The 18,184-nt window shown below is 41.4% G+C and overlaps 1 protein-coding gene across 1 annotated transcript in view; it reads left to right on the top strand.

The window, feature by feature from the left end:
* Positions 1-18,005, top strand: part of zdhhc14 (zinc finger DHHC-type palmitoyltransferase 14) — a 28,547-nt gene extending 10,542 nt beyond the window's left edge. Inside the window, exons 3-9 of the mRNA XM_060866259.1 lie at positions 2,820-2,978; positions 3,491-3,628; positions 6,917-6,965; positions 11,524-11,626; positions 13,405-13,514; positions 16,054-16,156; positions 16,506-18,005. Of these exons, the coding sequence (XP_060722242.1) occupies positions 2,820-2,978; positions 3,491-3,628; positions 6,917-6,965; positions 11,524-11,626; positions 13,405-13,514; positions 16,054-16,156; positions 16,506-16,898 (1,055 nt within the window). The 3' untranslated portion in view covers positions 16,899-18,005. The remainder of the gene's footprint in view (positions 1-2,819; positions 2,979-3,490; positions 3,629-6,916; positions 6,966-11,523; positions 11,627-13,404; positions 13,515-16,053; positions 16,157-16,505) is intronic.
* The last annotated feature ends 179 nt before the right edge of the window (positions 18,006-18,184 follow it).

Below are 18,184 nucleotides of genomic sequence, written 5' to 3'. Positions count from 1 at the left end.
CTAATACACTGTGGGGAAAAAGATGATTTAAAGTGAAGTTCTAATTATTCAAATAATGTTTTTTGGCGAAATAGCAATTTGATTAGCTTGCGCAAAATCTAACCATTTAATCTAAAAGGTTAGCGGATGGATGGAGGAATGGAGCAATCTAGTGCGGAGGCCTAAAAAAATAATAATGTACAATATCTATGATATCCTGTCTTGATGCCCGATGACGCCTGAAATAGGCACAGGCTCCCCGTGACCCGAGGTAGTTCGGATAAGCGGTAGAAAATGAATGAATGAATGAATGAATGAATGAATATCTATGATCTTATTATGTATTCTAATGAGTACATCCATTATAAAGTGATGAACATTTACTTCTGGGGAGTATGCACCACAGGACTGATGGCTAGTGCACACTCTGTCACCTTAAGAGCTCTAATATGGAAACGTAAGGGTGCAGTTGGTGGTGGTGGTGTTTGGGGGAAAGGGGGAGTAAGGGGGTGTTGGTAAAACAAGAACCCACACTGAGAAAAGCCTTCCTTCCGTCTACAGTTGCTGCTGCATGAAGCCAGCAGGTCTACATAATCTGCGATGTTGTAATGCGACCCCTACAGCTCTGATCACTAGAGAGAGTAAATCAGCCATGTTTTGTCTGGGTCTCTCTGCCGGTTTGGACGCTCAAATGTAAAAATAATTCCTGCTGCTCGGATGAATATTCTGAAGGCTGCTAAAACAGTGATTTCGCCCCAGGCCTCTGTTTCCTGCTGATCTAACCGTCAGCTGAAAGTGCTGTGTATCGCAGAAAAGCATGTAGAAGTAAAATGAGCCTCCATGTAGCTGTGTGGGAGTCAACATCAGTGCTGGATAACCACAGCATGCCAGATCACGCTTATGCTGTGTTCCAGTAATGTTTAATATTTCATTCGCCACTTCATGACGTTCTTTATACCACAGTCATTTCTTTTAACAGCAGCTTTGTAGTTATTGTTAGTCCCTTATTATGCGACATGCTCATTCGGATATGTTGTTTCTATAGTAACAGTTCATTCACAGGGACAGACTTGTATGGCAGACGCTGTGAATAAGACTAATAATAAATGACTATATATAGTTGAACAAAGAAAAACGTCATGGTGATTTTTTGGAAGGAGTCTCCGTTGTCAGCGCTTTAGATCGGTGGAGAGTGAAGTCAGTGTTTTTGCCATGGGAGAGTCATCAGGAAAAGACGGCTTCTTTAATTCCCTTTAGAAGATATTTAATTATTTAATTTAATAAAATAAAAAAAAACACCAGAAGCAGTTAAACATAATGTTAAAAATTTGGTTTTATGTAACAACACCTCCATCTTTATATGACTGCTCTGCTAACTCATCATTGAGTTGATATGAACAGTGTAAGATTTCAGGTGAAATTGTGGCCGTGGTTTACGCAGGAAGCTTTAACATCATGAAGTGATATAAAGGGGATAATAAAAATATGTAACTGTACTGGATTGGTGTGAGACAGGAGGCAGTTTTGTGTAAACCAAGAATCATAATATCCAATAATAAAAAGCCTGTAGCAGGGATGGAAAAGCAGGCAGACACAGTTACACAAGGGTTTATTCATAACTGAGGGAAACATTCATTCATTCATTCATTCATTCATTCATCTTCTACCGCTTATCCGAACTACCTCGGGTCACGGGGAGCCTGTGCCTATCTCAGGCGTCATTGGGCATCAAGGCAGGATACACCCTGGACGGAGTGCCAACCCATCGCAGGGCACACACACACACTCTCATTCACTCACGCAATCACACACTAGGGACAATTTTTTTCCAGAGATGCCAATCAACCTACCATGCATGTCTTTGGACCGGGGGAGGAAACCGGAGTACCCGGAGGAAACCCCCGAGGCACGGGGAGAACATGCAAACTCCACACACACAAGGTGGAGGCGGGAATCGAACCCCGACCCTGGAGGTGTGAGGCGAACGTGCTAACCACTTAGCCACCGTGCCCCCCTGAGGGAAACAGTTCAATTCAATTCAATTAATTTGTACAGCACTTTTAACAGTTCACATTGCCTCAAAGCAGTTTTTCAGAAGTATAGAAACATAAGAGAAAAAAATATATATATAATAACAAGAATATTAAAAAATAAGAATAAACATAAATTAATACATACAATTAAAGTTTAAAATAAATAAAAATAATTCAATTTCAATTTTCAATTTAAAAAATACTTTCTATCTATCTATCCCTATCCCTAATGAGCAAGCTGGAGGTGTTTGTGGCGAGGAAAAACTCAGAAGGAGGAACCAGACTCAGAAGTGAACCTCATCCTCATTTTAGTGAAATGTAAATAATGTTTTTTCTACAACAGTTTGTAGTCAAGTGGAATGAAGCAACCAAGAGCTCCTGATGAACTAATAGGTCAAGGTAATACCTGAGTTCATTACAGACTTAACACGTATTCCTTTCTGCTGAAGTCTTCAAATGATCGCCGATGAAGACCCGAGCGCAAAGCTAACTGACGCAACAGTAGCTAAGAGTTAAGAAAATAAGTTACGATCAGACAGCAGGCCATATGTAGACAAAATACTGACAGGAAAAGACCAGAGAGGAGATTTCCCAAAGGGGTCAATTGTAACAGTAATATGTCTTCACTGTTTGGCTGAAACATGACCTCAAAAAATTCATCGTGAAGCATCTTCTTCAGAATCGTTCTTGTCTTTTCAACCTCCTCTTGCCTGGACTGAGAACACAGGAAAACACTGAACTCTGGTCTGTTGTTGTTCTTCAGGAAGAATGAATACCATTCTGCATGTTTTGCTTTGTGGTTTACAGATGCAGCTAACGGTGTGAGTGGTGTGAGCTCACGGCCTCCTCCCAGGACCAGAGAGGTGCTAATCAACGGGCAGACGGTCAAACTGAAATACTGCTTCACCTGTAAAATCTTCAGACCACCAAGAGCCTCACACTGCAGCTTGTGTGACAACTGTGTGGGCAAGTTTATTGTACAATGTTTATTAAAATAAGAAAAAGGAGAGCTCTTAGAGCACTTAGCACAGTTAAGAGTTCTTCACTTTGTCAAAGTCTTTCAAGAAAAATTAAGTTCTACTTAAAATTGTTAGTGATTCCTCCACTGGAACAACAACCTCATAGTATGTAATGGAAGTTGGATTTATTTCATTTTCTATCCTGAAGGCTCTCCATTGTCAGAAAACACACACTTGACACTGGAGACTCCTTTCATAAATCTTAAAGAAACCCATCTCCTTAAAGATGTTTTATAGAAAATCTTAAAGAAAACATCAGCACATCAAACACATACTGTTTTTTGTGGGTTTTTTTTGTTTTTTTTTTAACATGTATTATTTTGGGCATTAGAGGTAGATTACAATATCTGTGTAAGTTGTTACTATAGAAACAAACAATAAACAATATAACAATGCCTTTGTATGTACTGGCTATATAAAAATGAAAATAAAAGTCTACGTTTTGTCCTTTTCCCACAGATCGTTTTGACCACCACTGCCCCTGGGTAGGCAACTGTGTGGGAAAGCGAAACTATCGCTTTTTCTACCTGTTCATCCTCTCGCTCTCCTTCCTCACCATCTTTATCTTCGCCTTCGTCATCACCCACGTCATTCTGAGTGAGTAACGCTTCCTTCCCACGCCGGCTCCCACTCGACACTCCGGCTGTCAGGGGTTCACAGGGATCTACACTTCAGCCTGCACACTTTTAGCATCATTACTTCATTACTTTAATTCTGATCTCCCACTGCTGAGTGTTTACAGCGTAGTGCACTGACTGTAGTCCGTGTGGAATTGAAGCACAACGTGAGTTTGGATTAAAGATTGGATCTGAAATGAACCATGATGTATATGGTTTATGCGTATATCTGTTGTGGTTACAGGAGCACTACTAAACCTAGTGTATACATGCACACAGAAAATAGAGGAAAAAATACCTAGACTAAAGGGATAAAAAATAATTATAATACTTATAGTAATAATTAAAGAACTATATAATGCAATTGTGTAGACTTCTCTTATGTAGTCTCCTGTACTATGCTCATTTAATCTTATTCCTACAAAATGCTCCGATACCAACATCCCATACATCTTTGTACGATGTGACACTAAAGAATGAACGACTTCGTGATTAATAATTATCACAGACTGCGATCGTACGGATGCCGGAGGAACTACAGCATATTCCTACAATTGAGGAAATCTGGGAAAACATCTTACAACACTGTGAACTGCACACACACACACACACACACCCACACACATACACAAAGGTATTCGTGAGCGAGATGCATGAGAGCACTTCAGTACTGCGAGTGCTGGGAATCAGTGAGCTATTTATTTTTATAGCTGGAAATTTAAAGATGAACTGCACGAGGAGTTCAGTGATGGCAGCAGACAGTAAACATAGCTAAATATCATGTTTTATTGAGACCCTTGATTAATTAATACTAAGTAGATTTCTCATTTGAGTGGCAATATTGATATATATACTCATATTCAGTCTGATGAATGGGGGATCATTGCATGTGTAGTTCATTTACTTTGTACGACGTGCTTGAATTAAACACTAAAAGACTTTAATTTTAGCCGGTTTCATATTTCATGACTCAGCCATTTGTGCCCTTGACATCCTCAGATTCTTAATCTTAACTGACAAAAATTAAAACTGTTGTGGTCTTTTGCTGTTGTAGTTCATTCACTACATAGAACATGTGTATGCTAACATGCTAGTCTAAGCCTTAGTTTAATTAAGCTCAGGCTAATATAATATTAGCTAGCTAGAATCCATATGACACCTTACCAGACACCTCCATTCTCTTCACCATTTATCCTATTTGGTCACAGGGAACCTGGACCCTGTTGCAGGGCACAAACACACACACACACAAACATACACACTCCATAGAATTTAGAGATGCTGATCAGCTTACAAAGCATGTGTTTGGACTGGGGGAGGAAATGGGGATACCCTCGAGTCACAGGGAGGACATGCAAACTCCATACAGGCACATGGCAGAGGCAGGAATCAAACCTTCAATCCTGGGGTGTGATGCAAATGTGCTAACCACCAAGCCACTGGTCCCACTTTACTAAAGCCATCTTTCCTTAGTGTATCATGCGTATTTAATTTGTAAAGATATTAAGTGACTATGAAGTGCCTTTTAGACACAGTATCTGACAGACAGGCAGAAGGCATCACACAGCGTATTATCATACAACTCACATCTCCAGTCTATCTTCTTATAGAAAATAGTCATATTGGAGCTGGTGCCACCTCCAGTGTGATTTAGTGTATGACTGTATGAAATGGATTAGTTCCAGTTCCCCACATCAATCAGCTCTATACGCAGTTCAGGAGACCTGCAGAGTCTGAACACTGCTGATGAGCCAGTTTCCTGTCCCAGCAAGCACTTTATAGGTCACAGAACAGAACCAGCTGCTGTTTACCACCTCGGTCTCTTCAGACGTAAAGCCCTGAATGCTTTCTCCAGAAATCCATGGCTTTACCAGTCAAAGCATAAGTCATGATTGGCTGTGACTTTGCTTCCATGTGGTTTTGATTGCGTAACAAATCATTAGCACTCAGAAAATCTCATGGCTGTAGAGATGAAATATAAGACAGGAGTCCAACTTTTTTTTTCTCCCAGCTTTTAAAGTGCAGTGATTTTTCACGGAATGCAAGGGATCAGTTTATGAGAGAGAGGAAAATTTATACTCGTTACTGCGGCTATGCTGAAACGCTGACGCTGTGATAGATCCTAAATCTGACCTGTACAATATTTGTACTGTATAAAATGCAAATCGCCACCAAGACCAGTGCTTATTTTTTCTGTTCTTTAAAAATCAAAATGTTATGGTTATTGCATTTGAATGTTATTATTCAAGAAAATGTGACATTATATTGTTGGAAGAATACAGAAGTGAGAAAATAAGAAATTAGAGAATAGAATACTACTTCTGGTTGAAAGCTTGTAGCTTGCTGGTGCACACTGATGCTGGGGATGGCTTCGTGTGGACAGCACTGGACACCCACGGGTCTGCTGTGGAGACTATCATGGTGTCTTTCATCCGTGAACATATGTAGACATTGGTAGGAAGGAATTAGTGCTATGTCTGTAATGAACTCAGAAATGACGCTGAACTATTAGTTCATCAGGAGCTCTTGGTTGCACAAATCCACTTGACTACAAACTGATAGAAAGGAAATTATTTACATTTACATTATTTACTGTCCGCCTCCTGGTGGTCGGGTGGCAGGATCCCCTGCTCCCATTGCCGTGGCCCAGGATCGATTACCAGGCTGGGAGCCAACCGAGCCACTCAAGAGTTAACCCTCAATGGCCCGGAAAAAATGGGAGGGTTTCGTCAGGAAGGGCACCTTGGATGTGGACCATGCGATCTGCTGTGGCCACCCTGGACAGGGAGAAAGACCAGCAGCAACAATAACAAAATTAGGGGCACAAGCTGAGACTAGTGAAAGAGCTGCAGTGCATTAGAAATCTTGAATCCTCGATATTTTGGACATAAATACAAAAAATAAAAATTTATTTCAAAGTAGTTTTTTATATAATGATCTAATCATTTGATTACCGCATTACAGTGTTGTTGATTTTTTGTATTGTATTAATTCTAAGTACACTTATTAGTGGTCTGTTTACCTTTTCTGAAAGTTTCTTAAAGGTCAGAGGTGGGAAACACCACAATGTGCTCCAGGTTAAAGCAACTGCTTGAAGTAATCCTTTCTATACCGTATCTACAATCCTTCCAGCATTGAGTGAAACTTTGCATTTTGCTGTTGTAGTTTTTTTTTTTAACATGGGTGAATAATAGAAAATCTGAATCATGATAGCTATAAAAACTATGAATGGTTTCTGTTTATTCTAAAACTTGTGTAATTTCTGCAGGATCCAACCGGACCGGGTTTCTCAGCGCCCTCAAAGACAGCCCAGCTAGATATCCTTCTGAAAAAAAAACTGTGTGTGTGTGTGTGTGGGCTGAAGGGAGAGTGGGAGGATGCATGCTAACAGTCTATTTCTGGCTTTCACACCTCCAAACCCCAATGACAGAGCAATGTCGGAGAAGAGGTTTGAGAGAACACCCACTTTTGCTCTTTATGAAAAGATAAAGCCATGTAGAGACTGAAGCGGAGTTCGGTGAGAAAGAAAAGGAGAAACGGATGATTACTTCCTTTTGATATTGATGAGGCTCCCTATGGCTGGGTTCATTAGATGAAGTCCACCTGCTGCTTTTAGTGAATTATCAGCTTGTCAGGCACCTAACAACACACACACTCACATACACACACACCCTCAAATCATGTACTTGAACGATATTACATATGCTGACTATATTTGCCGAACAAGTTAAATGTAGAGGCTCGGACACTTTTCTGCACTAAACTGTCCCATCATGCACCACAGGACAGAAAGGGAGGGGCTGAAGCAACTATACAGAACCAACGTGGCTATTGATGGCAACAAACTGCTCTTAACTACTACATTTAAAAGACACTTACCACAGTGATGATGATGGTTAGATTTACAAGTTAAGGTCATAGATTTCTAAGCTAAGCAATTTATTTACCATCATAATGTTTTCTAATCCCAAGCTGTGCATGTTAACGTTCTTGATAGGCTACTTGGGTTTGAGTTATTGAAGTTTGAGGATTAAACCCATCTGATTTAAATGGCCAGTTAAACAGTCCATCTGAATGCCTTTAAGAACTCAGTAATAAATATAGTGATTTACACTAATATATATAAATTACCCATGAGACCCCTGATCCCACTGCTCAAGTCCAGTGGAAGAGCAGCTCTAGAAATCTCTGATAACTAGCTGAGTAAGTGGATTAAGTGTCTTAGCAGTGAAGTAAATTTCTTCAGAAGGTGAAAATCCCAGCTGTAGTCAGGATCTCTTAAAAATCCTCCTAAAAAGCTCTTTCTAAGCTTAAAGGTAAAAGTGGGGCAGATGAACTCTTCATGAACTAAAAAGCTAAACTGGGTTAAAAACTAAGCAGAAATAGTCAACATGGCCATTTAGGGGTTAAAATAGTATTTAGTAGGTAAGAAGCAAAAAAAACAAAAACAGGGAAGACAAAGAAAAGGCAGAGAAACAATATGGCTGGCAATGGGCAAGGTCAACATTTGTAAAGTTTGTAAACACAGGTAAGAGAGAAATTAGGAGCAGGCAGAAATCCAGCGGAGAAATCTGAGTCAGGGAAAAGTCCAATGTTTAGTCATCCACAGGCAAACAGGGCAATACAGAGAGGGCAGGAATCTGAGGCAGGGAACAGTCCAATATTTAGTCATCCACAGGCAAACAGGGCAATACAGAGAGGGCAGGAATCTGAGGCAGGGAACAGTCCAATGTTTAGTCATCCACAAGCAAACAGGGCAATACAGAGAGGGCAGGAATCTGAGGCAGGGAACAGTCCAATGTTTAGTCATCCACAGGCAAACAGGGCAATACAGAGAGGGCAGGAATCGAGGCAGGAAATAGTCCAATATACAGTTATCCACAGGCAAACAGGGCAATACAGAGAGGGCAGGAATCTGAGGCAGGGAACAGTCCAATGTTTAGGCATCCGCAGGCAAACAGGGCAATACAGAGAGGGCAGGAATCTGAGGCAGGGAACAGTCCAATATACAGTTATCCACAGGCAAACAGGGCAATACAGAGAGGGCAGGAATCTGAGGCAGGGAACAGTCCAATGTTTAGTCATCCACAGGCAAACAGGGCAATACAGAGAGGGCAGGAATCTGAGGCAGGGAACAGTCCAATATTTAGTCATCCACAGGCAAACAGGGCAATACAGAGAGGGCAGGAATCTGAGGCAGGGAACAGTCCAATGTTTAGTCATCCACAAGCAAACAGGGCAATACAGAGAGGGCAGGAATCTGAGGCAGGGAACAGTCCAATGTTTAGTCATCCACAGGCAAACAGGGCAATACAGAGAGGGCAGGAATCGAGGCAGGAAATAGTCCAATATACAGTTATCCACAGGCAAACAGGGCAATACAGAGAGGGCAGGAATCTGAGGCAGGGAACAGTCCAATGTTTAGGCATCCGCAGGCAAACAGGGCAATACAGAGAGGGCAGGAATCTGAGGCAGGGAACAGTCCAATATACAGTTATCCACAGGCAAACAGGGCAATACAGAGAGGGCAGGAATCTGAGGCAGGGAACAGTCCAATGTTTAGTCATCCACAGGCAAACAGGGCAATACAGAGAGGGGATGAATCTGAGGCAGGGAACAGTCCAATGTTTAGTCATCCACAGGCAAACAGGGCAATACAGAGAGGGCAGGAATCTGAGGCAGGGAACAGTCCAATGTTTAGTCATCCACAGGCAAACAGGGCAATACAGAGAGGGCAGGAATCTGAGGCAGGGAGCAGTCCAATGTTTAGTCATCCACAGGCAAACAGGGCAATACAGAGAGGGCAGGAATCTGAGGCAGGGAACAGTCCAATGTTTAGTCATCCACAGGCAGACAGGGCAATACAGAGAGGGCAGGAATCAAGGCAGGGAACAGTCCAATATACAGTCATCCACAGGCAAACAGGGCAATACAGAGAGGGCAGGAATCTGAGGCAGGGAACAGTCCAATGTTTAGTCATCCACAGGCAAACAGGGCAATACAGAGAGGGGAGGAATCTGAGTCAGGGAACAGTCCAATGTTTAGTCATCTGCAGGCAAACAGGGCAATACAGAGAGGGCAGGAATCTGAGGCAGGAAATAGTCCAATATACAGTTATCCACAGGCAAACAGGGCAATACAGAGAGGGGAGGAATCTGAGGCAGGGAACAGTCCAATGTTTAGGCATCCGCAGGCAAACAGGGCAATACAGAGAGGGCAGGAATCTGAGGCAGGGAACAGTCCAATGTTTAGTCATCCACAGGCAAACAGGGCAATACAGAGAGGGGAGGAATCTGAGACAGGGAACAGTCCAATGTTTAGTCATCCACAGGCAAACAGGGCAATACAGAGAGGGCAGGAATCAAGGCAGGGAACAGTCCAATATACAGTCATCCACAGGCAAACAGGGCAATACAGAGAGGGGAGGAATCTGAGGCAGGGAACAGTCCAATGTTTAGTCATCCACAGGCAAACAGGGCAATACAGAGAGGGCAGGAATCTGAGGCAGGGAACAGTCCAATGTTTAGTCATCCACAGGCAAACAGGGCAATACAGAGAGGGCAGGAATCTGAGGCAGGGAACAGTCCAATATACAGTCATCCACAGGCAAACAGGGCAATACAGAGAGGGCAGGAATCTGAGGCAGGGAACAGTCCAATGTTTAGTCATCCACAGGCAAACAGGGCAATACAGAGAGGGGAGGAATCTGAGGCAGGGAAGAGTCCAATGTTTAGTCATCCACAGGCAAACAGGGCAATACAGAGAGGGCAGGAATCAAGGCAGGGAACAGTCCAATATACAGTCATCCACAGGCAAACAGGGCAATACAGAGAGGGGAGGAATCTGAGGCAGGGAACAGTCCAATGTTTAGTCATCCACAGGCAAACAGGGCAATACAGAGAGGGCAGGAATCTGAGGCAGGGAACAGTCCAATGTTTAGTCATCCACAGGCAAACAGGGCAATACAGAGAGGGCAGGAATCTGAGGCAGGGAACAGTCCAATGTTTAGTCATCCACAGGCAAACAGGGCAATACAGAGAGGGCAGGAATCTGAGGCAGGGAACAGTCCAATGTTTAGTCATCCACAGGCAAACAGGGCAATACAGAGAGGGCAGGAATCAAGGCAGGGAACAGTCCAATATACAGTCATCCACAGGCAAACAGGGCAATACAGAGATGGGAGGAATCTGAGGCAGGGAACAGTCCAATGTTTAGTCATCCACAGGCAAACAGGGCAATACAGAGAGGGCAGGAATCTGAGGCAGGGAACAGTCCAATGTTTAGTCATCCACAGGCAAACAGGGCAATACAGAGAGGGCAGGAATCTGAGGCAGGGAACAGTCCAATGTTTAGTCATCCACAGGCAAACAGACATTTTTAATAGTTGCATTGTTAACTTTTAGAATAATATAAGTTTCTCATTGAGTCAGTTTTTGTAGGTTATTTTCCTAAGCGGCCCGTTATGATTATTTAAATTAACTGCATGAAGGTCACACCTTTTAAGTTTGCTAGATTTTTTTTTAACAGGTAAATGTCAGAGACAGGGTTTTATAATAGCATCTAGACCACCGCCTTTAAATACAAGCACTTGACTTTAAGCTGGAATAAAATCAATCTTTTTTTTTTTTTTTAGCATCCTCGTCTGATAAGATGCATCCTGTATCAGTGTTTGTGATGTACAATGATCATTAGCTGTGCTGTGATCCAGCTATTGGACTTAATCCAGCTGTTTGCGGTATGAGTGATCAATACTAATTCTGTATCAGAAGAGAGAATGTATGTCGTGTGTGTGTGTGTTTGAATGAGAGAGAGAGAGAGAGAAGGCTGTGTTGCCATGGATACCTTGCTGTGTTCTCCTTTCCTTTACTGGCACACTGTTCTGGAGGTGGTCGTGTGCTTTTTCTCCATCTGGTCCATCGTGGGTTTGTCGGGTTTCCACACCTACCTGATTAGCTCCAACCTGACCACTAATGAGGACGTGAGTATCACAGTCATCACTCGCTTACTCGCCACATCTCACACTCCTTTTATCTTTACTGCTCTGAATCATAGGCTAAACTTCTGACTCTGTTCTTTAACATACTGTATAGTTAACCTGAAACCTAGTTACCGACAACACTACAGGACTATCTGTGGTCCATCAGATTCATCAAACTGCAAGTGATATTTGCACATTTTCTCATTAATTTCTGTACATTATTCATGTTGCTATTATGAATACAAATCTGTACATTTATAAATTTACCACTTCAAATAACTAGCTCACTAAGTGGGTTTAGTCACATGTAAAGCTTCAGAAAGTGAATATATTTGGAGAGTAGAGAAGGCAGGGGTCTTGAGAGTTAAAGAGGGGGAGGTCAGGTGGATGTTTCCCGAGAGTTAAAGGTGAACGTGGACAGATGGATAGATTCAGAGGGCTGAAGAAGGCAGGGATGGGTGAATGACTTTAGAGAGATACTGGCACAGGGCCAGGTGGATGGATGGGTGGATAGAGATGAAGGGGATGGAGCTGAAATGAAACAAATTTTAACTAAAACCTTTTAATCTCTAAACTCCATAAAGTGTACAAACTTGAATGTATTAATCATGATTACCAAGATTCATTAGAAGCACACACACACACACACACACACACACACACACACACACACACACAAAGAAATGAATGAAAATGAACTTCATATTACTATAACATTAAGAAATGCAATCATGGACAATGCTACAATTTCATCTCCTGTGTGTGTCACAAAATACAGCAGATACTTCAGGCAGTTGCAGAGGCCCTGCTTGAGTATCTGGTCATATTAAATGAAAAGAACTGATCAAAGGAACTGCTCGAGAGGTATGATAGATTGGGAAGCAGGCTTCATTTGGCCCAGAGGAAGCGTGTGTGTGTGTGTTAGATATAAAACAGGAAACAAGAAACACATGTCCATGTAGGACTGTTATTACATGTGAGATTTAAAGCCCCATGACTAAAAGAATCCTTATTTTTATTACATAACTAAATCCAGTACTTGAACTGTTATGTTACATTCTGTTATATACATACACACACACATACTGTGTGTATATATATATATATATATATATATATATATATATATATATATATATATATATATATATATATATATATATATATATATATATACACACACACACATTTATTATAATATTTTATGTTATTTATATTATTTATTATTATTTATTTTCTGTATACATTTGTACTATGTTTCTACTTTAATTTTACAAATAAAGTTATCTTATCTTATCTTATCTTATCTTATCTTAATGTACGTAACCCTGTTTTAAAACCTTGTCCTTTTTTTTTGCTTCACTAACAGTTTTCACTCCTTACATTTTAATTTTACTTAAAAGACTTAATATCTTTTGACTGACTACCAGTTCAATCACAAAAATAAATAAATAAACAAGTAAGTAAGTAAATAAATAAATAAATGAAATCCGTACCATGCCGAAAAATCCATACAGATTTGAATAAGTAGAATATGAATGAATCTGTGTGTAATTCTGGAAAATCTGTTTATTTAAATACTTGACATTGTACTATGATCATATGAATGATGCTAAGAATTATGAGACAAGAATCAAAGAAAAGAACCAAAAAGACTTGAATATAATTTACTTTCCTGCTGGCTAAGCAGAACATTAACAGTCTAACGATTTCCTTTTTTCCTGTACACTCTGATTCCAGTAAACCATCTCTCATCTTCAAGCATGTGTGTGTTTCAGATTAAAGGTTCGTGGTCATCCAAACGAGGAAGAGACAACTACAACCCCTTCAGCTATGGAAACATCCTCACCAACTGCTGCGCTGCTCTGTGTAGCCCTTTACCGCCCAGGTGAGCCGGCGTTACTCGACCCCAGTCTTCTATTCCTGCTGTTCATTCTCTCGTCAGTAAATCTCCATGCTGTTATTTATGGTAAGGAAGAACCATTTTTTAAATTGAGATCTTCATCTGCATGCTCAGGAGGTAATTATATTCAGTCAGTGATTCACGGATCTGATTAGGCTTGCTGATGAGTTCAGCGGTTTGCTGGTGTATGAATTTGACTAATGTGTCTCTAGACTCCCTATGAGAAGCCTTATGAGCTTCTCATGAAGAGAGAGAGAGAAGGTGCTGGAGAACCTGCTGTAGAAACACTAGAGCTCTTCTCGTGCGGCCTTCACATTTGGAATTCTGCAGTTTTTCCATTCAAATGCACTTCTTATATACTGACATACTAAAATATAGTAACCAGTACAGCAGTGCATCATGGACTGGCGTATCCTGAGATGGTTTCGAGAAAATTTATGTAGAAGATGAAAAGCAGCTCATCGGACCAGACACTAGCTTCTTATTTCGTTCACCTTCTCTAGTTCTGATTTGTGAACTAGAATGTGTTTAAATAGCTTGTTTAAAGACGGGAGAACAGACAGAGAAGTAAGAAGTGACGTGATATGACATACAGCTAAGTATGGTGACCCATACACAGAATTCGTTCTCTGCGTTTAACCCATCCAAAGTGCACACACACAGCAGTGAACACACACACACACACCGTGAACACACACCCGGAGCAGTGGGCAGCCATTTATGCTGCGGCGCCCGGGGAGCAATTGGGGGTTCGGTGCCTTGCTCAAGGGCACCTCAGTCGTGGTATTGCTGGCCCGAGACTCGAACCCACAACCTTAGGGTTAGAAGTCAGACTCTCTAACCATTAGGCCAAGTAAGTGTAACACGGCAGTATGTGTGTAGTATTAACCTAGTGTCAAATTCAAAATGACTGTTTCTTACCTGTTCAAAGAGTTTCACATGTCAAAAGTGCCACTATGAACAAAAACCATCAGCTAAACTTTTAAAAGGTTGTTATTAACACAGTTAACAATAAGGTAAGTCATGTTAGCTTATTAATATTCAGGTTATATTTGCCTCACAGATTAACCTGTAGCATTTTACACTCTACTCTTTACTACTTATCACATTTATACAGCTGAGCAATTGAGGGTTAAGGGCTATGCTCAGGGGCCCAGAAGTGGCAGCTTGGTGGCCCTGGAGGATTTAAACTCATGACCTTCAGTTCGGTAGATCATCACCTTAACCATTGAGCTACCCCTTCTCCCCATGTTTCCATTTACCTGTTTACCCTTTAGGGAAACTCAGGTACCACCTTAATGGCTGTTCCATTACTGTCAATTTCAGTATAAATGTAACTAAAAAACAACAAGATATTTCGGTGACGATAAGTGTAAGCAACATGAATATATGATGTACATTAAATGTAATGCACGTCTGAGTCATGTGGGAAACCAACCATTTGCAAATCTTTTGTAGAATCATTCGGAAAAGAGACGTGATGAGACATTCGTGAAACGCCTCCTAGTTCAAAAAGTCCTCAACCACATTAACTGCTATGTAAAACTCATTTCAATTGGAAATGTAATAAAGGTTTTGTGAAATCCAGCCATTTCATATTAATGACCGAAAGACAGCAATCATGAAAAACATGAAATTATGGTAAAAGTAATGGCACCCTTTTAAAAAAAAGTGGACGGCTCTTGACATGTTAGACTATGGCTGTGCTGCATTTGCTGGAAGATTGAGCAACATTTTATTCATCATTTCCAGCTTTGCCTCAGCTGTGCCGTGAACGTGCTTGGTAACTTACAGGCGAATAACCTTAATTAACATACACGTGTTAGTGCAAAGACACAAACTGAAGTCTGAAATGAAGTCTGAGAAAAGTCTGTTATGAACTAATCAATATTTAACATTTCCTAACCCAACATGTGACTTTGAGCATCTGGAACTTGTCAACAGTTAGACTGTATCTCAGACATGCCAGGTGCTTCTCGTCTCTCTTCCTCACTGATTAGAGTTTATATCACGGCAGCTCTGCTCAGTTCCTGCATAAACACTGTGCAGCTTAATTCCTGTCCTAATCTGAAGCGTCTGAAGATCAGAGCCAGGTGTGTTTACACTTAACTATGCAGTGGAAAATCATCAGGATCTTTTGGAATGAGCCTCAGCACCTCTGCGTTATGTAGAGGAGGTTTATGAGACACAAACACACACACAGACACACACACAAGAGAGTTTTGCACACCATTAGTAAGTTTCACATCAAAACAGAGCTTGGTTCAGGACTGGTACAAGTGGCTGCCATCTGTTCCATGTGTGGGCATGTGGAGTGGGAGGAAGTGCCTTGTGAGACACACACACACACACACACACACACGGACAGGAAGGCAGAGGCAGAGACCCTCTTGATTCCCTCAAGCTCATTCATTCTTCCGTGTTCACCCACACTCAATGACTCACACACTCTTTTTGCTCAAAGCAGCTAATTGCTCCTGTCTCTCTCTCCATCTCTCTCTCTCTCCATCTTTCTGTCCTTCAGTTTAATTGACAGGAGAGGTCTTGTAGAACCAGATGCCCCTCAGCCAGCAGCTCAGTCAAATGGGACCAATGCGTGTCCTACAACTCAGCTCCAGAGTCACATGGTAAGATGTGTTTTTAAGACAAAAGTCAATAATTATTAAAGGAATCATTCATTTGCTTATTTAGTTTGGAACTGAAGCTTCTAATTTAGGTGAAACAGTGAAAGTCTTTCTCACCCAGAATCACCTGAAACCTTGGCCACATTTTATAGGCTTCGAATCACATTAACCAGCATTAATATAGCAAAAATAGCAGGGAGCATCTACAAATTCTGTGACGATCTGAGGAGCCCAAGCTTTTCAGAACAGATCCAGTGTTAAACTTTTAAACCACATGCTTATCTTCTCTTAAAGGGCAACATGGGTTTCTTGTCAAACATATTTCCTGATTTTCTTTCCTCTCCTTTCCAAGTGTCACCAAGATCAGTGCATCCAGAGCACCAAATTCGTTTTGCAGGCCGCCACCACGCCTCTTCTTCACGCCCAGCCGGTTCTGTTGAGCGGGGGCGCTGTCTTGCAGGTCAAACCGTCGATGGGTATGCCTTGCTCACTTCACCCTTCGCTGCCGTCCTCCACTACCAGTCTGGGTTGTGGGGGCGAGCTTTTGGCTTTACATGACCCCGAGAGCCTCTGCCACCACCACCACCAGCTCAGCCATGAGGCCTTTGCCAGCCCTGAGGAGATGCCCTCCCCGGCCATGGCGCTGCCCTGCGCCGCCCACCTGGCGCAGCTGTATGATCCGGCCAGCCAGGACTCACTGCACGAGGATTCAGTACGCGGCCTGGTGAAGCTCAGCTCTGTCTAACAACCCCCGGAAAGCGCAGAGCCAAAAGCCATAGTTTGATCTATATATAGGACGGTGAAATACTTCCAGTGACAGTTTACCTTTCAGCCACAACAGGATCTAACAGCCTCAAATGAAAAAAGGACCAAGAGCAGTCTTCCAGCTCGTCTGTGTGCTTACGCAGGAGAGCTGATCTATTAGCGCTCTCGCACTACGCCTCAAAATAAAATCTGTATTAAAGGACCAGACTAAAATCAAAAGATATCTTAGCAAGTGAAAATATCTCAGATAAAGTGGAAAAAAAACAATAAAACAAACCTGAGTAGAAAATCAGACAGCTTGAACAGATTACAAGCTTGAAATGAGATTCTTTTGGAAATTTTACTTGGCTGATTTATTTGTAGGATGAAGGAAAAATAATCTGATAATATAAAGACAAAGACAAGCTTTAAATTTAAACCAAAAAATAAAAAATGACTAGAAATATGTTTATGATGACAAATACATAGATATTGCTAATTTGTTTCCTAAAAACATTCTGTTCGATGGAACTATAAATGGATAAAAACTATGACAGGGTGCTGAATAATAAATGAAAAATCGTTCACACGAGTAAATTATCGTGGAAGAATAAATCAGCGTGTGCGGCTTCACACTTCGTCTCATCGTAGATTATTTTCCTCTAAAGACATTCCCTGTGTTTTTTATTCCTTTATTAGCAAAATGAACCTTTATTCAGGATATTTTCACGTGTTAAGATGTCATTTATGGAGTACATGTAGACAAAACTGACCTTTGTTCCCAAGAACGTGCTTCTTGTGTCAGCGAGAAACCGAGATGTCCCACTATTATGATATAGCACTTCATGATTTCTGGAAGAACTAGAATACATCGCTCTTCTTCACACGCAGGCTACGATTCGGACGACGGATGTTTTACGGCGTGGAACGCTACAGACGGTTGGTGTGTAAATGCAATCTCACTGCCTTTTTACATCTCTCTGGGCTTCTGCCGACAATATCGTTCTGGCAATACGGCAATATGACGGCGGGCTTATTAACATGGGTGAATATATTGCATCAGATCTTTTTGATATGTCTGAATCACACATTATGTTGATGTGATTTATGTGCCAAATATGACTTCAATGATTTCCCATTGTACAAGTGATAATCTTGTCAATAAATTTGCAAGTTTGTATGGAATATACACACGGATTGTGTGAGTCTCCGATAGGGGGTGGGGGATTTTTTTGAGGGGGCGTGGCAAAGATCCTGTTTACGCAATTTGTTTCATTTCAATTCATT

Source organism: Tachysurus vachellii, chromosome 3 (assembly GCF_030014155.1).
Source record: "Tachysurus vachellii isolate PV-2020 chromosome 3, HZAU_Pvac_v1, whole genome shotgun sequence".
Taxonomy (NCBI): Eukaryota; Metazoa; Chordata; class Actinopteri; order Siluriformes; family Bagridae; genus Tachysurus; species Tachysurus vachellii.
Note: the sequence above shows the minus strand (reverse complement) of the source record. Positions and strands in the feature narration are given on the sequence as shown.